The sequence below is a fragment of the Coregonus lavaretus genome, assembly GCF_964263955.1.
Source record: "Coregonus lavaretus genome assembly, chromosome: 20".
NCBI classification, from domain to species: domain Eukaryota; kingdom Metazoa; phylum Chordata; class Actinopteri; order Salmoniformes; family Salmonidae; genus Coregonus; species Coregonus lavaretus.
In genome coordinates, this window is record NC_140007.1 from 5,421,719 (window position 1) to 5,443,090 (window position 21,372).

General features: G+C 40.9%; 1 protein-coding gene across 1 annotated transcript in view; it reads left to right on the forward strand.

Annotated features, from left to right (window-relative positions):
- The window catches only part of LOC311147581 (metabotropic glutamate receptor 7-like), a gene marked incomplete at both ends in the record, with an annotated part of 124,341 nt that extends 124,179 nt beyond the window's left edge, over nt 1-162 (forward strand). Inside the window, one exon of the mRNA XM_084184326.1 lies at nt 151-162. Within this exon, the coding sequence (XP_084040452.1) occupies nt 151-162 (12 nt within the window). The remainder of the gene's footprint in view (nt 1-150) is intronic.
- Nucleotides 163-21,372: the final 21,210 nt, after the last annotated feature.

The following is a 21,372-nucleotide window of genomic DNA, read 5'->3' on the forward strand; positions in this document are numbered from 1 at the left end:
TGACATGAGGAGTGAATGAATGATGAACATACAATCACAGCTGTAAAATGGTAGCTGGGCCCTGATCTGTTCTAGAACCAGACTCTAGAACCTCTCTGTAGTGTGCTCCCTTCTCTCTGAAACAGTCAGTGAACAACCTCTGTGATACAGGTGTCGGACTAAGCAATCGTTTAAAAAATAAGTCTGGACAGTTTATTTCAACAGTTTTCAAGTGATTTTTTGTAATATCCATTAAAGCCATATTCTCTTACAGTGCCCATGGTTTGTTTTTAAGTTAAGTGAGGTTTCTTCTGAGTTCCTTGTGCCTGATCTTTCATTTTTTTCTGACATAACATTATGTTGAATTTTGACTTTGATTGAATAACTTTGATTAGTAAGCTCCGCCACATGCGTTTTGTTTTATGAAATCAACTCATATCAGTCATTTTAACAGTAATAACTATGTCAGAGTGACGGGCAATGTATCTATATTTTTTTGTAAATATCTGAGAGTATTTTCATGTTTGGATTAAAACAAGAAAGATATCCAGTCTATGTTTGATTGGCTTTGGATGGTAATGAAAAAGCAGCACAAAGTGTTCACATTGCATGTGCCAATGTATGTCTGTTCTATTTGATGTAAAGCAAAGAAAAGATACATTAATTCTTAAAATGTCTATGATGTTAAGCATCCTTCTGCAGTTTATTCAGTTATTTTAAAGAAATTACCTGATTCATAACAGAATATGGCTTTAATCTGTTATTAAAATGGACCCCTCTGCATCTGTAAGCATGTTTGTTTTATATAGTTTTGTACAGAGTACATTATGTTTAATTATCAATGGTGTGGGAAAAAAACATTAATATCGGAACATTCATGCAAGTATGTTGTGATGTTGTCTGTCCAATTATCAACATGTAATAAAATCATTTTGTTATCTTTTATACAATTAAACAAGGCAGAACCTAATCATTATTTGTGTGCACGTGTGTGAGTGGGTGTGTGTTTGTGTTTGTCAATATTCGGTTGGTTCTGTTTAGGTGTGGACCCATACTGATTGGGACCATCCTCATTGGGCAGAACATGTTGCACCTGTCACCTCAATAGTCAGTCGTTAGTTTCACCTGTGCTGGTACAGGTGATATTTAAGCACTCTAGAGGCAATGCTCCAGGGGGCATGAGAGATGTTGGAAGAGCTAGCCCACTGGGCACACCACGTCATTTCAACGTGGAAATGTGGGTAATTCTTGGGTGAGACATTGATCAATGAGATTTCAACCTTTATTCACCCACTCAAAAAGACAGCCAGAAGTTTGTTGAATTCCCAATACATTTTCACTCACTATGCTTTCAACCATCTAAAAGCACAACCAAATTCCAATAGAAAAACAACGTCGGATTATTTATTTCGTTGTCATCAAAATGTGTTTTTACTGCACTTTCAAACATTTAAAAGCACAACAAATTGGAATACAATGTCAGACATTTTGTATTTATACAACAACTTGATATGTTATCACTGTGCTTCATCTAAAAGCACAACCAAATGACCTGGATTGCAGTTGAGATTACATTAAAAGTGCAAGTGATCGATGCTGTTCGAAGATCTCCACAGACCTGCGACCTTTGCGACCTTTGCATTCTGTCTTTGAACATGCACGCTTTCTATGATTACATAATAATAGTTACAGTAACCTCTAAATGTGGCCATGGATGAGTTACTCATTTTAATGTTAAATAAAAACTATTACATTACTTTGTAAGATAGCCTTAACTTTAGGCTATTTACCGTATTACAAAAGTCATATTGAATTGTGTTAGGTTGACAAATATAACAATTTAAAGGAGATAGTTTCATATGAGAAACTGGCTTAATCCTACTCTTTAACTTTTATTTTTGGTTTAGTTGGAGAAGTGCATTCGGAAAGTATTCAAACCCCTTGACCTTTTCCACATTTCGTTACGTTACAGCCTTATTCTAAAATGTATTAAAACAAACAAAAAAATATCATCAACCTACACACAATACCCCCAAATGACGAAGCAAAAGCACGTTTTTAGAAATTCTTGCAAATTTATAAATACAGTGCCTTGCAAAAGTATTCATCCCCCTTGGTTTTTTTCATATTTTGTTGCATTACAACCTGTAATTTAAATGGATTTTTATTTGGATTTCATGTAAAAAATTACTTGTTTCAAATAATTATAAAAAAATAAATAACGGAAAAGTGGTGCATGCATATATATTCACCCCCTTTGCTATGTAGCCCCTAAATAAGATCTGGTGCAACCAATTGCCTTCAGAAGTCACATAATTAGTTAAATAAAGTCCACCTGTGTGCAATCTAAGTGTCACAGGATCTGTCACATGATCTCAGTATATATACACCTGTTCTGAAATGCCCCAGAGTCTGCAACACCACCAAGCAAGCGGCACCATGAAGACCAAGGAGCTCTCCAAACAGGTCAGGGACAAAGTTGTGGAGAAGTACAGATCAGGGTTGGGTTATAAAAAAATATCTGAAACTTTGAACATCCCACGGAGCACCATTAAATCCATTATTAAAAAATGGAAAGAATATGGCAACACAACAAACCTGCCAAGAGAGGGCCGCCCACCAAAACTCAAGGACCAGGCAAGGAGGGCTTTAATCAGAGGCAACAAAGAGACCAAAGATAACCCTGAAGGAGATGCAAAGCTCCACAGCGGAGATTGGAGTATCTGTCCATAGGACCACTTTAAGCCATACACTCCACAGAGCTGGGCTTTACGGAAGAGTGGCCAGAAAAAAGCCATTGCTTAAAGAAAAAAATAAGCAAACATGTTTGGTGTTCGCCAAAAGCCATGTAGGAGACTCCCCAAACATATGGAAGAAGGTACTCTGGTCAGATGAGAATAAAATTAAGCTTTTTGGCCATCAAGGAAAACGCCATGTCTGGAGCAAACCCAACACCTCTCATCACCCCGAGAACACCATCCCCACAGTGAAGCATGGTGGTGGCAGCATCATGCTGTGGGGATGTTTTTCATCGGCAGGGACTGGGAAACTGGTCAGAATTGAAGGAATGATGGATGGCGCTAAATACAGGGAAATTCTTGAGGGAAACCTGTTTCAATCTTCCAAAGATTTGAGACTGGGATGGAGATTCACCTTCCAGCAGGACAATGACCCTAAGCATACTGCTAAAGCAACACTCGAGTGGTTTAAGGGGAAATATTTAAATGTCTTGGAATGGCCTAGTCAAAGCCCAGACCTCAATCTAATTGAGAATCTGTGGTATGACTTAAAGATTGCTGTACACCAGCGGAACCCATCCAACTTGAAGGAGCTGGAGCAGTTTTGCCTTGAAGAATGGGCAAAAATACCAGTAGCTAGATGTGCCAAGCTTATAGAGACATACCCCAAAAGACTTGCAGCTGTAATTGCTACAAAAGGTGGTTCTACAAAGTATTGACTTTGGGGGGGTGAATAGTTATGCACGCTCAAATTTTCTGTTTTTTGTCTTATTTCTTGTTTGTTTCACAATAAAAAATATGTTGCATCGTCAAAGTGGTAGGCATGTTGTGTAAATCAAATGATACATTTTAATTTCAGGTTGTAAGGCAACAAAATAGGAAAAATGCCAAGGGGGGTGAATACTTTTGCAAGCCACTGTAAATTAAAACCTGAAATATTACATTTACATAAGTATTCTGACCCTTTATTCAGTACATTGTTGAAGCACCTTAAGTAGCGATTACAGCCTCAAGTGTTCTTGGGTATGACGCTTCAAGTTTGGCACTTGTGTATTTGGGGAGATTCTCCCATTCTTCTACGCAGATCCTCTCAAACGCTGTCAGGATGGATGGGGAGCGTTTTTTTCAGGTCTCTCCAGAGATTGGGTTCAAGTCTGGGATCTGGCTGGGCCACTCAAGGACATTCAGAGACTTGCCCCGAAGCCACTCCTGCGTTGTCTTGGCTGTGTGCTTAGGGTCATTGTCCTGTTGGAAGGTGAACCTTCACCCCAGTCTGAGGTCCTGAGCGCTCTGGAGCAGGTTTTGATCAAGGATCTCTCTGTACTTTGCTCCGTTAATCTTTCCCTCGATCCTGACTAGTCTCCCAGTCCCTGCCACTGAAAAACATCCCAACAACATGATGCTGCCACTACCATGCTTCACCGTAGGGATAGTGCCAGGTTTCCTCCAGACGTGACGCTTGGCATTCAGACCAGAGAATCTTGTTTCTCATGGTCTGAGAGTCTTTAGGTGTCTTTTGGCTCCAAGCGGGCTGTCATTTGCCTTTAACTGAGGAGTGGCTTCTGTCTGGCCACTCTACCATAAAGGCCTGATTGGTGGAGTGCTGCAGAGATGGTTGTCCTTCTGGAAGGTTCTCCCATCTCCACAGAGGAACTTTGGAGCTCTATCAGAGTGACCATCGGGTTCTTGGTCACCTCCCTGACCAAGGCCCTTTTCCCCTGATTGCTCAATTTGGCCGGGTGGCCAGCTCTAGGAAGAGTTGGTGGTTACAAACTTCTTCCATTAAATGATGGAGGCCATTGTGTTCTTGGGGACCTTCAATTCTGCAGACATTTTTTGGTACCCTTCCCCAGATCTGTGCCTCGACACAATCCCATCTCGGAGCTCTACGCACAATTCCTTCGACCTCATGGCTTGGTTTTTACTCTGACATTGGTTTTACTCTATTCCTGGTTTGTCAGCTCTCTATCCTCATGGTTGCAAAAGCCTATGTCAATCTAGCACCCTCACATTTTATCTTTCAATGAATAAGATCATTTAATTCTAAAACTCCTGAGAATGGTCGGTTGTATTTGCCTGAGTCATTTTCCAATTTATTTAATCTTTAATTCTGGCTAAGTTTCTAAGATCTTTGCACACGTGGATTGTACAATATTTGCACATTATTATTTTTTTTATTCTTCAAGCTCTGTCATGTTGGTTGTTGATCATTGCTACACAGCCATTTTGAAGTATTGCCATAGATTTCCGAGTCGATTTAAGTCAAAACTGTAACTAGGCCACTCAGGAACATTCAATGTCATCTTGGTAAGCAACTCCAGTGAATATTTGGCCTTGTGTTTAAGGTTACTGTCCTGTTGAAAGGGGAATTTGTCTCCCAGTGTCTATTGGAAAGCTGAACCAGATTTTCCTCTAGGATTGTGCCTATGCTTAGCTCTATTCTGTTTATTTTTCTCTAATAAAAATCCCTAGTCCTTGCCGATGACAAGCGTACCCATAACATGATGCAGCCACCACCATGATTGAAAATATGAAGAGTGGTACTCAGTGGTGTGTTGTGTTGGATTTGCCCCAAATATAACACTTCGTATTCAGGACATAAAGTTCATTTCTTTGCCACCTTTTTTGCAGTTTTACTTTAGTGCCTTATTTAGAGGATGCATGTTTTGGAATATTTGTGTTCTGTACAGGCTTCCTTCTTTTCACTCTGTCATTTAGGTTAGTATTGGGGAGTAACTACAATGTTGTTGATCCATCCTCAGTTTTCTCCTATCACAGCCATTAAACTCTGTAACTGTTTTAAAGTCACCATTGGCCTCATTGTGAAATCCCTGAGCGGTTTCCTTCCTCTCCGCCAACTGAGTTAGGAAGGACGCCTGTATCTTTGTAGTGAGTGGGTGAATTGATACACCATCCAAATTGTAATTAATAACTTCGCCATGCTCAAAGGGATATTCAATGTCTGCTTTTTTATTTGTACCAATCTACCAATATGTGCCCTTTGTGAGGCATTGGAAAACATCCCTGGTCTTTGTGGTTGAATCTGTGTTTGAAATTTACTGCTCGACTGAGGGACCTTACAGATAATTGTATGTGTGGGTTATAGAGATGAGGTAGTCATTCCAAAATCATGTTAAACACCATTATTGCACACAGAGTGAGTCCATGCATCTTATTATGTGACTTGTTAAACACATTTTTACACCTGAACTTATTTAGGCTTGCCATAACAAAGGGGTTGAATACTTATTGACTCAAGATATTTCAGCTTTCCATTTTTTATTAATTTGTTAAAATTTCTAAAAACATAATTCCACTTTGATATTATGGGGTATTGTGTATAGGCCAGTGACACAAAATCTCAATTTAATCTATTTTAAATTCAGGTTGTAGCACAACAAATTATGGAAAAAGTCAAGGATGTGAATACTTTCTGAAGGTACTGTCAATAAAATCTTGAATTGATTATTTGTGGCATTGACTTCATTTGCGAGTGATTGGGTTCTTGCCGTTCCAGAGTTTCTCAGCTATTCAGAATGGTTCCCATTCCGACTTATGAAATTACGCCTTTCTTCTACTACCTTTCATACACACTTCTCAATAGTTGGTATTCAGACTTACAGTAACGTATTAAGGTGCGGAACAGGCTTTGCAGGCGTGGTTCTCTTGCACCGGCTGAATAAATGTTTTCATTCAATAGGGGTTCAGTACATTTATCTTAAGCCATCCCTTTAAATACAGTGTACCTTTTAGTTTGAATTTTGTCAACAGACTCAATAGAACATGTTCAGAATATTTGGGATCAATGAAAGATAGCCATCTAAATATATGCATATTCATCGCTGTTTCAGCACCAATTGGTAGATTTAAAAAATACTTTCATCTTGCAGATTATTTAGGGTTAGGAAAGTATTTATGAATCATAAAAAACTGGTTTGGAGAGCCTTTACCCACGAAAGAAAGAAAACGGCGCTTTGATTCATTCAGAAAATTGCCATATTTAGTTATTTAACCCATGGCAATGTCAAAACATTAGTGTACATAGAATTATAACAGGGAGAATAGTGTACAATAATATGATATACCCTCGTCTATTGCTTGCACTAACCATGGAACTGTGTGATGAAGTACTGCGCCATGCGTCGGGTTCAAACTGTTACGGCGTAGTCTGCGCTCTGCTCCATTACCATTTAATTAGCAAATGGAGGTAAACGAAACAATGGAATTAAATAGAATTCTATAGAAGGCTATACCAACTAAAGAGAACTAACAGTAAATTGGCAGTTGAATATGTATTGTTATTAGGCCTACTGACAGTCGATACTGATAGTGGCTAATATTTAACATTATAGAAATAGGTGTTATTTATTTATATTGGGAAAAATTAAGTACATCCTTTTTCCACTTGGAACCGATGGGTTTACTAGACCTTATTCATGGTTTCCTAGTGCATAAAGTTGATGGAATTATTAGGGAATTAAGTCAAGGTCAGAATACGGCGTATCTGTAGACCCACCTCCACCCCAACTGCATTTATTAAATCTCCATCCAAAATGAATAGCAGGTGAATAGCACGCTCTTCTCATTCTTAAATTCAAGGTCAGAATACGCATAGAGAGAAAAGTGCATAAAAAGGGAATTATGTTTCATATACGTGCTCTTAACTAGGGTCGGAATCAGGCCCAATGAGAATATAGTAAAATTGACTGTTGATTATATTGTTGATATAGAATTAAGCTATAACTGTTAATGATAAGTACTGATAGAGTTAATTCAAGGGTTTCTCTATATCCAACACTTAATGTTGCCCCTATTAGATTAATTTGGATTGGATATCCAAATTAATCAAATAAATAATATCAATTAATTATTACAGTAATTAATCAGTAATCTATATTGAATATTAAGTAGCCAAAAGTCACACAAATCTAATAAAACTTTAAATGCACTTTAAATAAAGTTTTATTTGATTTAGTCAAATTCTTTAACTTAGATTTTTGGTTGAAATGGAGACGTGAATCCAACATATTCATTACTAACTTCAAGATTATATTTGACATCAACCAAAGCTTCAAACCCTAGGCCTATTATGTCCTGTCTATTTTCAGTTGAACCCTGGATTGAATTGAAACAATATCTGTTGATGACTTCGCAAATGCTACAGTATATAGGCCTAAATACACTAGTTAGTATCATTGATGATGTATGATTTATAGGGCAAGTTTCCCGGACACAGATTAAGCCTAGTCTTGGACTACAAAGCAAACTCAATGGATAATCTCTATTGAAAATAGTTTTTAGTCCAGGACTAGGCTTAATCTGTATCCAAGTAATCGGCCCATAGAGTATGGTTACATTTCATTTGCTATCCTTTGGAATGACTTCGATACAAACAGTGAATATGTTTAGTTATTAAGAGATCTCTTAATAATCCTTCTCACTATAGGACATTGGTAGAAGTTAGTGACAAATATCAAAGCTGAGCTTGGTTAAACCCTAGATGGGAGACCAAATGGATAGCTGTAGATCAGGGTTCTTCAATTCCGGTCCTGGAGGGCTGAAACACCTCTGTTTTTCATCCTCTCCTTCTAATCAGGGGCTAATTCAGACCTGGGACACCAGGTGAGTGCAATTCACCTGGTGAACAGAAGTGTTTCGGCCCTCCAGGACCGGAATTGAAGAACCCTGCTGTAGATGGATCAACTCTCCAGTAGGAGGTGCTATTGTTTTTTTTCTGATAATGGACATAATATTGAAGATCTGATGTTGTTTTAAAGGTACAAATTCAACATATTTTATAACAAGTTTGTCTATGTTGAAAGTTGGTTACCATGATGACATAATTCTGTGGCTGAAATTTGACCCTCAAAACAAATATTGCAAATCAAACGTATTTTCCACACAGATTCCACGTCACAATACATTGACAAATTAGGTTGAAACAATGTTTATTCAACCAGTTTGTGCCCAGTGGAGACCGCTGTTTAGCTCTCCCTCTTTAAGTTTGTGAAAACAAATACTTTTATTTTGTCTCCCTATTCGGTTTCCTCCACTTTCTTTTCACTCCATATTATAAGTTGGTGTGGGTTTTTATTTTCAGTAGCCTTTTCTTGGGCAAATTTAGTGGTCACTTATGGCTTGCAACTTTTAGTGGACACCCCCAATAGTGTATTTGAGAACCCCTTAGAAAACCCTACCTGTTTCATTTTGGTTGTTATTAGTGACTGTTTGTGTGTGTGAGTGTGTGTGTGTGTGTGTGTGTGTGTGTGTGTGCGTGTGCGTGTGTGTGCGTGCTTGCATTCACATGTATGAGTTTGTGTTTGTGCTTGCATGTGTCTAATAGAGACCGAGAGCTTTAAATCAGTGTTTTGTTTATGGCTTCCTGTAAACTGATGAAAATTTAATGTGCTCATCTTGTGTTTCACCCCATGAATGCCACATGATCAGGCTCACTGAGCTATGCTGTCATGCAGAGGAGATGGGTTCCTGGGAGAGAGTAAGAGAAAGGATTCCCACTAGCCGGCCCATGTGTTCCACTACCCCTCTCTATCGCTCTCTATTCGTCATCTCTCTCTCTCTCTCTCTCTCTCTTCCACCCTCTCTTCCTTTTCCAACCTCTCCACCACCCCTTCTCCAAACACCAATGTACTGTATGTTGAAAATGAAATATGGCAGAACAATTTGTCCATGTACAAAAAACAAAGCCTACACTGTTCACGGCTTGTTTGCAACTGAAAATGTACATTATTATTTATTGATTACAATGCATCATAGCTACATCCCCTGAGAAACACATGTATGAAGGAAACCTGTTTGCTTACCATGTAAGACCCCATGGAGTCGATTACATAGACACATAACATGACATATGAATGGTCATGATGCTACTTCTGCTGAGTCTTCTGCATGTGTGTGAGAGAGTTGGAGAAAGGATATCCATTCCCAGCACAGAGTTTCTGTTGTTTCATGTTAGCTGCATCTGGCAACTCCCAGGTTCCTTTGGGTCTTTACTTCTCAAACGCATAGTCTGTTATTCCTCTCGTGTGGAGCCAAGACAAATCCCACTTATGCTCAATTAAGACAAGCCTCTCTCTCCTCCACCAAATTAATTGCCTGTGTCACATGTGTGGAGGCAATCAGTAGGGGACCGACCATGTTTGGATTTGTGGGCCTCTGAGGAAAAAACAAAACAAAAACAAATCAAACAAACTCTGAGAGCAATAATGAAAGAACAAATAAAACAAAAGACAGGCATTTTACCTGACAAAAAAAAAAAGATCTGCACCTCAAACAATACTGTATCTCAATAACAAGCCACAGACAGACTCCCGTGTGGCGCAGTGGTCTGTCTGTCTGTGGCTTGTTATTGAGATACAGTATTGTTTGAGGTGCAGATTTTCTTTTTTTTTATCAGGTAAAATGCCTGTCTTTTGTTTTATTTGTTCTTTCATTATTGCTCTCAGAGTTTGTTTGATTTGTTTTTGTTTTGTTTTTTCCTCAGAGGCCCACAAATCCAAACATGGTCGGTCCCCTACTGATTGCCTCCACTATAGATCCTGGTTCGAATCCAGGCTCTGTCGTAGCCGGCCGCGACCGGGAGACCCATGGGGTGGCGCACAATTGGCCCAGGGTAGGGGAGGGAATGGCCGGCAGGGATGTAGCTCAGTTGGTAGAGCATGGCGTTTGCAACGCCAGGGTTGTGGGTTCGATTCCCACGGGGGGCCAGTACAAAGAAAAAAATAATGTAATAATGCATGCACTCACTAACTGTAAGTCGCTCTGGATAAGAGCGTCTGCTAAATGACTAAAATGTCAATGTAAAGAGATGACAGTACATGGAAATTCAAGACAAGTCAGCAGTCGTTCAAAACAAGTTGGCATTCTGGACAGTCCTGCCACTTCAGAACAATTGAAATCAGGTTCCTTTTTTGTTCCACACTCTAAAGACACTTAAGTGCTGAATGCGCTTAAGAGCTCGTTTTGTAGACAGTCGCGTGGGAGATTCAAGTGGGCTGAGATTAAATCAAATGGTAACGCTTTACATTAAGTTGCCCCTATTAGTATGTAACTAACACAGTAATAACTGTGTTAACAGCAATGTGTTACATACGATATATTTGTAATTATCATGTACCTACCCAGGAGAAAGCAACTTAATGTAAAGTGAAACCCAGTAGGGTATAACCTTTATAATTACTATACAGTTACAATGTAACAACTTTTGCAGACAATAGGTTAACGAGGAGAAATTTGGAGACAGGACAACATTAGGTATAACTCTGTTAGTTAAATTGTACTTACAATGTAACAATCTTTAACAACCAACTCTGAAATTACAATGTTCTTACAAGGGATAGATATGTATTTACAGTGCACTTACCCAGGAGCAAGCAATTTACCGTAAAGTGAAGTGACATTTTAATTACGTTGTAGTTACAATGTAACAACCTTTGCAGACAATAGGCTAACCAGGAGAAATAAGGACAGGAGAACATTTTTCAGTTGGACTTTTCTTTAATGGATTTGACAAAGATTCATATTTAAACTATTCAAATTCAATTCCCCATTTCTCAAAGCAATAACTATTTTAGCTAGTAAAAAAAACAGGGTGGTAAAGCTAGCTAGCATTTCTCCATCATTTATCATTCACTAATGTAGCTAGCCTAATGTCAACACATTTTCCACGTTAATAAACGTTACTAAATCATCACAAAACTCATGAAACATTTAGTTTACAATGTTATGTCACTATTTTGAGACTTACATTGCACTTTTGCACATCACAAACCTTTAAAAACACAACAACACATTTGAGACAGAAATAGCAAACACAGTATATTATAAAGATAGACAGAAACTGCTTCTCCAATAGAAATCCCCGATCACAGTTGTAGGCGGGGTTGGGGAGTAAGGGATGACATGTAATCCATTATATATAACAGATTATTTAAAAAACTGTAACTGTAATCTTACATTACCAACAAAAATATTGTAATCAGATTACAGATACTTTTGAAAAGCTAGATGATTACTTCTAGGATAACTTCTAAATTCAGAAAGGATGTTTGCAACAAAAAAAAATGCTTTACTCCTTTCGGTTTTCTCAATGACATTCATTGGTATTAAAAAAAGGCGCAAGTTTAAATTGGTTCCACCTGAGAGAGTCTGAGCACAAGTCATATACTGTATATAAACCTAGGATTGCTGATGCTATGTTTTGGCCATTGAGAGACTTTGAAGCCTCCGGTCGGCCGTATTGGCACTCCCCAGTAGGAGCAGTCCGCCATAGGAATGAATGGAATTCTACTGTATTTCAATAAAATGTTTGAAGGACAAAATTATATGTATTTAAGTACCATTATTAATGTAGAAAAATTATACTTTAATCCTATCAGTCGGCTTTTCATTTATCTGACTTGCATTTTGCTGCGTGTCCAGCTCTTATATTTAGCCTCACAATTAAGTGTTTTAGCATTTTCTTTTCAGGACAACCAGGGCTACAAGTAGAACACAAAACAATTTGACGTACACAGTTCCATTCATATGACTTTTATTGACAAATGTCAATAAAATAAAAAAAATCAGTCAAAGCAAAATACCTGATAAAAATGTATTTATATGAATGCTGTAAGTAAATAAATTGTTTGCTCACTGGGAAATTAATATCCAACTAGTCAGTGTGAGAGACTCATCTTTTCATGGATAGCTTTTAATAGTTTGTAGCTCAAACCATTCAGACTTTACAGACGTTTTTGTAAAAAGACCAGGCCTGAGCCTTTTCAGGACCCGCCCTTGTCTCACAAACAACGCTCTAACTCAGCCCCCCGTTAAACACACAGACTAATGGACGAATCCAATGCTACAACCCAGATGTCTGTAGCTTAAACACGTTTAATTCTTAAAAGTCTAAGCTGTTGGGGGACGGGTTCTAAGCTGATATATGGAATTGTTTTAAGATGGTCATATTATGGATCATTTAGCTATTTGATTTAGAATTGTAGGGCCACTTTAGGTATTATTAAAATAGTGTTTATCCTATATCTAGGAGATATAACAGAGTTCAGGAAATATATATTTTTTTTATAAATACTGTATTTAACCCCTTTTTTGGGTAGGCACAAAACTACCTTCATACTTCCATTAAAAAAATGTACGGTACCGGTTACCTTCAGAGGAGTCCTGTGACACATTAGTTTGTAGCCCAAACGGTTCGGACACTACAAACAGAAGTTGGCACATCGACGATACCGACTTCAGACGAGTCCCCTGACACTTGTGGGGGTCGTAGAGCAAAATGGAGGACACCATCGTGTTCATGAGAGTGGTCATAATAGATTTTAGGTCAAACCGTTCGGATGCTATAGATGTTTTTAGTGAGAAGACCAATTTTCGGGATGTCTCATGGTCTGACAAACATCGCTCTAGCTCTGCCACCGTTCACTGCAGCTGCAGAAGTGGATTTTTGTATTATGTTACTTAAATTTGTCACGCCCTGACTCAGGGGACTCTTATATGTTGAGTCAGGGTGGGAATATTCTATGTTGTGTTTTCTATGTTGCAGTCTAGGTGTTGTATATCTATGTTTGGCCGGGTGTGATTCCCAATCAGAGACAGGTGTCGCTCGTTGTCTCTGATTGGGGATCATACTTAGGTAGCCTGTTAGCATGCATTAGTTGTGGGATCTTGTTCCGTGAGTAGGCTTGTTTTGTGTTTAGCCTTAGGACTTCACATTTCGTTGGTTTGTTGTTTTGTTGTGTGTTTATCAGTTAAATAAACATGTACATTTACATTTGCATTTACGTCATTTAGCAGACGCTCTTATCCAGAGCGACTTACAAATTGGTGCATTCACCTTATAGCCAGTGGGATAACCACTTTACAATATGTTTATTTATTTTTTATTTTTTGGGGGGGTGGGGTAAGGGGGGGTAGAAGGATTACTTTATCCTATCCCAGGTATTCCTTAAAGAGGTGGGGTTTCAAGTGTCTCCGGAAGGTGGTGAGTGACTCCGCTGTCCTGACGTCGTGAGGGAGCTTGTTCCACCATTGGGGTGCCAGAGCAGCGAACAGTTTTGACTGGGCTGAGCGGGAACTGTGCTTCCGCAGAGGTAGGGGGGCCAGCAGGCCAGAGGTGGATGAATGCAATGCCCTCGTTTGGGTGTAGGGACTGATCAGAGCCTGAAGGTATGGAGGTGCCGTTCCCCTCACAGCTCCGTAGGCAAGCACCATGGTCTTGTAGCAGATGCGAGCTTCAACTGGAAGCCAGTGGAGTGTGCGGAGGAGCGGGGTGACGTGAGAGAACTTGGGAAGGTTGAACACCAGACGGGCTGCGGCATTCTGGATGAGTTGTAGGGGTTTAATGGCACAGGCAGGGAGCCCAGCCAACAGCGAGTTACAGTAATCCAGACGGGAGATGACAAGTGCCTGGATTAGGACCTGTGCCGCCTCCTGTGTAAGGCAGGGGCGTACTCTCCGAATGTTGTAGAGCATGAATCTACAGGATCGGGTCACCGCCTTGATGTTAGCGGAGAACGACAGGGTGTTGTCCAGGGTCACGCCAAGGCTCTTCGCACTCTGGGAGGAGGACACAACGGAGTTGTCAACCCTGATGGCGAGATCATGGAATGGGCAGTCCTTCCCCGGGAGGAAGAGCAGCTCCGTCTTTCCGAGGTTCAGCTTGAGGTGGTGATCCGTCATCCACACTGATATGTCTGCCAGACATGCAGAGATGCGATTCGCCACCTGGTTATCAGAAGGGGGAAAGGAGAAGATTAGTTGTGTGTCGTCTGCGTAGCAATGATAGGAGAGGCCATGTGAGGATATGACAGAGCCAAGTGACTTGGTGTATAGCGAGAATAGGAGAGGGCCTAGAACTGAGCCCTGGGGGACACCAGTGGTGAGAGCACATGGTGCGGAGACAGATTCTCGCCACGCCACTTGGTAGGAGCGACCGGTCAGGTAGGACGCAATCCAAGAGTGAGCCGCGCCGGAGATGCCCAACTCGGAGAGGGTGGAGAGGAGGATCTGATGGTTCACAGTATCAAAGGCAGCAGACAGGTCTAGAAGGACAAGAGCAGAGGAGAGAGAGTTAGCTTTAGCAGTGCGGAGAGCCTCCGTGACACAGAGAAGAGCAGTCTCAGTTGAATGACCAGTCTTGAAACCTGACTGGTTTGGATCAAGAAGGTCATTCTGAGAGAGATAGCAAGAGAGTTGGCTAAAGACGGCACACTCAAGAGTTTTGGAGAGAAAAGAAAGAAGGGATACTGGTCTGTAGTTGTTGATATCAGAGGGATCGAGTGTTGTTTTTTTGAGAAGAGGTGCAACTCTCGCTCTCTTGAAGACGGAAGGGACATAGCCAGTGGTCAAGGATGAGTTGATGAGCGAGGTGAGGTAAGGGAGAAGGTCACCGGAGATGGTCTGGAGAAGAGAGGAGGGGATAGGGTCAAGCGGGCAGGTTGTTGGGCGGCCGGCCGTCACAAGTCGCAAGATTTCATCTGGAGAGAGAGGGGAGAAAGAAGTCAAAGCATAGGGTAGGGCAGTGTGAGCAGGACCAGCAGTGTCATTTGACTTAACAAACGAGGATCGGATGTCATCAACCTTCTTTTCAAAATGGTTGACGAAGTCATCCACAGAGAGGGGGGGGGGGGGGGGGGGATTCAGCAGGGAGGAGAAGGTGGCAAAGAGCTTCCTAGGGTTAGAGGCAGATGCTTGGAATTTAGAATGGTAGAAAGTGGCTTTAGCAGCAGAAACAGATGAAGAAAACGTAGAGAGGAGGGAGTGAAAAGATTCCAGGTCCACAGGGAGTCTAGTTTTCCTCCATTTCCGCTTGGCTGCTCGGAGCCCTGTTCTGTGAGCTCGCAATGAGTCGTCAAGCCACAGAGGAGGAGGGGAGGACCGAGCCGGCCGGGAGGATAGGGGACATAGAGAGTCAAAGGATGCAGAAACGGAGGAGAGGAGGGTTGAGGAGGCAGAATCAGGAGATTGGAAGGAGAAGGATTGAGCAGAGGGAAGAGATGATAGGATGGAATAGGAGAGAGTAGCGGGAGAGAGAGAGCGAAGGTTGCGACGGCGCATTACCATCTGAGTAGGGGCAGAGTGAGTAGTGTTGGAGGAGAGCGAGAGAGAAAAGGATACAAAGTAATGTTCAGAGACATGGAGGGGAGTTGCAGTGAGATTAGTAGAAGAACAGCATCTAGTAAAGATGAGGTCAAGCGTATTACCTGCCTTGTGAGTAGGGGGGGATGGTGAGAGGGTGAGGTCGAAAGAGGAGAGGAGTGGAAAGAAGGAGGCAGAGAAAAATTAGTCAAAGGTAGACGTAGGGAGGTTGAAGTCACCCAGAACTGTGAGGGGTGAGCCATCCTCAGGAAAGGAACTTATCAAGGCGTCAAGCTCATTGATGAACTCTCCAAGGGAACCTGGAGGGCGATAAATGACAAGGAAGTTAAGCTTGAATGGGCTAGTGACTGTGACAGCATGGAATTCAAATGAGGAAATAGACAGATGGGTTAGGGGAAAAAGAGAGAATGTCCACTTGGGAGAGATGAGGATTCCTGTGCCACCACCCCGCTGACCAGATGCTCTCGGGGTATGCGAGAACACATGGTCAGATGGGGAGAGAGCAGTAGGAGTAGCAGAGTTTTCAGTGGTAATCCATGTTTCCGTCAGCGCCAAGAAGTCGAGGGACTGGAGGGTAGCATAGGTTGAGATGAACTCTGCCTTGTTGGCAGCAGAACGGCAGTTCCTGAGGCTTCCGGAGACCTGGAACTCCACGTGGGTCGTGCGTGTAGGGACCACCAGGTTAGAGAGGCAGCAGCCACGCGGTGTGAGGCGTTTGTATAGCCTGTGCGGAGAGGAGAGAACAGGGATAGACAGAGGTATAGTTGACAGGCTACAGAAAATGGCTACAATAATGCAAAGTAGATCGGAATGAAAAGAACTAAACATCTGGGAAAGGGAGAGAGCGGGGCCTCCCTCACTTACGTTTCACTGAAACACCCAAATATAACTCCCCCAACTTCCACCTCAGAAACTATAATTGTTGTAAACTACAGCGGTTCAATGTTTTCTAGGAATATACTAACTTAGTTTATTCAGCTCGCTAACCTGGTACAGTATTCTTCCGTGAAAACCGTCCAGGGCACCTAGTCATATGACGCCACAGCCAACTAGCATGCCGGACTCCAACAACACGGTTTAGCACCAATACTCGGCCACAACAAACCACCAGTGTGTCAACACGGCAGGCAGATCATTCATGTCCGTGTCTAACGTTGTGGGTTAGTCCCGACAGCTTGAGCGAGTCCGTCGTCAACTTATTCAGCCAGTTAGTTAGCTAGAATAGTTAGCACACTAGCTAGCCATTGCTTTCTGCCAACGAAGAAACCCCTCCTCCCACGGCACGAACACACAGAGAGAGCCAAGCTAACGTTAACTAGTCGCCCATGTCCCGAATTCCCTTGAACGACTCTGGCTACCAGTATGTAAAAACAAAACACAAATGTAGGTTATAACTTACCCCTAGCAGCTACTGTTAGCAAGCCAAGTGCAAAGCTAGCCACTGAATTGACTCAGCCAGTTTGCGTCTGTTCGCTAGGTCGTTCCAGCTATTGTTTAGTAGCTATCCAGGTAGCAACAAGCTAGCTACATTTCGAGCACAGTAGCCACTTACTACCTAACATTAACGCTTCAGACAATGAGGTTAGAAAAACAGCTGAATGGTAGGCATTATTGTATGTAATTATTGTAGGCAGCTAGCTGGCGTAATTACAGGTACTCTCAGGCGTGAAACAACTATCCACAGTTGCTAATAGTTACCAGTAGCTACCCGCTAGCTAGTCCAGGTAGTGGGTTAGCTAGCTTCGTGCTTCACCGGGCTCAGCCGAATACAATACTTACCTACAATAATTACAAACAACAACCCACGATAACTACCTACAATACCTAACTACAATCTAAATACATAGATTAAGCTTTACTCGACAAAGCTTAAACTATGTATATAAGCCATATAAGCCAATATAAGCCAAGCTTACCTCCCGCCAGAGAGAGACACAACCTCACCCGACGACGACCACGCATTTCACGCTGCGCCTTGGTCTGACCCATCCTTAAACGAACGTGGCAAAATTGATGCTTCGGTGTGTCAATCGACTCCAGGGTTTTTTAAAAGGGGTTGGAAGTCCAAAACGCGCCGACATTACGGTTTAGTAAAAAAATATATATAGAGTATTTATTATAATTGTTTGATTTTTTATGTTTAGCTCACATAATATCATTTCAAAGTATGCATTAACCCAGTAATGGTTGAATTGGGGCGGCAGGTAGTTTAGTGGTTAAGAGCGTTGTGTCAGTAACCGAAAGGTCGCTGGTTATAATCCCCGAGCTGACTAGGTGAAACATCTGTCGATGTGCCTTTGAGCAAGGTACTTAATCCTAATTGCTCCTGTAAGTCGCTCTGGATAAGAGGGTCTGCTAAATGACTAAAATGTAAAATTGAAGACATTTAAGTTGCCTATCAATCATTGTTTTTGCGACCAGGGGGGTAGCCTATTCATTACGGAAACCTTTAACCATTTAAGAACCAAATGGAAGCAAACAGAGCAAAACTAGAGTTTCTATTGGACAAATTCAGGTAGGTCCCTCCCCGTTTCCTTTCGTTTAAGAAACATTTTGCAACAGAATCAGCGCAATGAATAAGCACCAGTGGACAGCCGGTGAAAAATGCGCTCTTGCAACAGCTGCATAGTGTGGATCACAGCCTATGGAATAAACTCCCCCCATGGTATTGTGCTCCATACTGTAAAACATTTGTTTATTTTAAGAATACCACGAGTGGGGCTTTTATTGCTCAATCTAATTTGTGCCGATTCAAAAACAAATCCATAGGCCTAACAGACACATGCTCACATTTTCACAATTTTGATGGAATTAAACAGCTACAGAAACTCAAGCAATAGGCCTATAGCAAATGCACCAAATGGAATACACTTTTCACATGCAAATAGCAATTTTCGGTAGTGCTCAAAGCATGCCATTCCGAGAGCATAATTTACTTTTCAACTTGACGCAATGAGCCCAATCAGTCCCAATCAGTCCTCCATGACAACAAAATCATAATCATAAATCATAAACAACAGAGTAGTTTAGTTCATTTTTGGGTTAGCTCAGGTAAAACAATTAGGCTAATCTATATTTCCATATTTCAATGGGTATTAAATTAATTGGAATGACAGAAAATCTGACAGACTCTGTTGTTTGTTTTATGTGAAGATATAACCTAATCATATTATTATCTGTAGTAGAAAGCAGTGGGTTTGAAGAAGCCTACATAACCAACCCGTAAAGTAAAACGTAACATCCATTTATGGCCAGCTATGTAAACTCTAACATTGATTAATCCTGCAATAGATGTTCAATTGGTAATATTTCTAATGCCTCTTAAGCAGGTTGATGTTTATTGGGACGAGTCTTGTCCTTGAGGCAGAACTGAGTGATTTCCCCTATTTGGGCCAGCTGCAATGTCCAAATTTGCTATTTTGTAAAAATTTATGGAAACAAAAATGTGATTTTTGGTCTTAATTTAAGGTTGAGGGTAGGCATTAGGGTTAGCAGTGTGGTTAAAGGTGCTACACGTTGATTTATCTACACCCCAAGTCCCGCTCAGGTAATCCCAACCATAAATTATCAGCGTTATCATCATATTGCAGGCCCGCAACAGGAAACCATCATTGACTCTTGTTTTAACCCACGTCCTCGCTTGAGGCATAGGCACAATGAATGGTACAGTTCTTGACAATCTTGAATCTATACCAATTCAAGCTAGCCCTATGGTATTTTCAAATAAGGGGTAACCAACTGAGCATAGTAGCTTGTATTAGAGACTCCGTCTGATCTGAAATCCCGCAGCTGCGGCATTGGACTGATTCATGTGAATGATCTAGAAAATGGACTTTATTATAACTCTGGCCTCTCAAACCAACGTGGACATTCTGGTAATATCTGAAACTTGGCTAAATAATTATGTGCCGGATACTGATGTGTCTCTGACTGGTTATAATGTTTTAGATCTGACAGAGTTGGCAGATGTTGAATTCTAGTGGGAATGTATTGCCCTCCCGCTGCTTCAACATGTGCTCTTAGCCGATTGTCTGACTTGCCATCTAACTATGCTAAATCTGAATTATTAATTTAGGGGGATCTTTACTTGGATTAGTTGATGCCAGCTTCTGATATGCTGAAAGATATTTGCGTTGAGCTAAATCTAACTCAGCTGATAACTTAACCAACCCGCACCAACTTTAAATACCCGGAAAAATCTTCTATTTTAGATATTCTTTTGATAAACACCCCTCATAAGTACTGTATACAGCCAATGGAACGTTTGCTAATGAGTTCAGTGACCTTTGTCCCATTGCCTGCATAAGAGACTCAAAGCTACCTAAATCTCACCCTTGCATTATTACAAAGAGAAATTATAGGAATATTAATTAACAACAATTATTGTCTGATCTGGGTTTGTATGGATGGGAGGTTGTGTCAGATATCTCTGACTTGGATCCAGCACTAAATTGATTTACTTACTTGCTCAACTATATTGCAGATAAGCATGCACCATTCAAGAAATGAAGGGTAAAGCATAGAGCTAATCCCTGGTTCACACGTTAACTATTAGAGAAACTTCAGGAGAGAAATTTAGCTTGGGCTAAGGATAGACTGACTGATTCTACGTCTGACTGGCAGTCCTTCAGATGCTTGAGAAATAGATGTCTATCCCTCCTTAGAAAAGCAAAATTGACATACAGTACTTCTTGAACTGTGTATCTAAGAATGGTGGGAATCCAGCTGCCTTCTGGAAGGTAGTCAAATCTCTGAAACAAAACTCCACACCCTCATTACCCCAGCAGGTTATGACAGCCTCTGGTCACATAACAGATGAGATGGAAATTTGTGGTGCTTTTAATAACCACTTTGCCTCAGTGGGCCACCTATTTGATAGAATAGCTTCTGAAAACTCTGATCCCAGTAGAGGGCGTCCTTTACTCACCTCGATTCAGGTTGCAGATCGATACATGCCCAGATACACATCCCTCATTTTCATTTCAACCATTTGATGTCTATGATGTACTAAGTGCCTTATTGAAGAGCAATGTAAAAAAAAAAAATTGACTCACTTGATCCCTTTTTGCTACAGTTTTCTGCCCAAGCTATTGCAGAATCATTAACCTATAATTTTAAACTTGACTATTGTTTCTGGGGTTATTCCTAAAATCTTGAAAACGCCACACAAAGGTGGCAATCCTTCTGACTTGGATAACTGCCATCGAATTTCCAAGCTATCTTGCCTTGCCAAAGTTTTAGTCTCTGGCCAACTCTCAGCTTATAACTTTTTTATATTCTTAATGAGCACCAATCTGGTTTTAGACCTGGACATAACACTGTTTCAGCAGCTACACTTGTCTTTGATTATGTCCTTATTGTTTAGACCATAAAAATCATTGTGCTGCCGTATTTATTGACCTGTCGAAGGCGTTTAATACAGTTGACCATTATTTACTTTTTCAAAGGTTGTCTGAAATTGGCCTAGATCAGGCATCATGCAATTGGTTCAATAACTATCTATCGGACAGGACACAAATTAGTTTCCTCAATATTACGA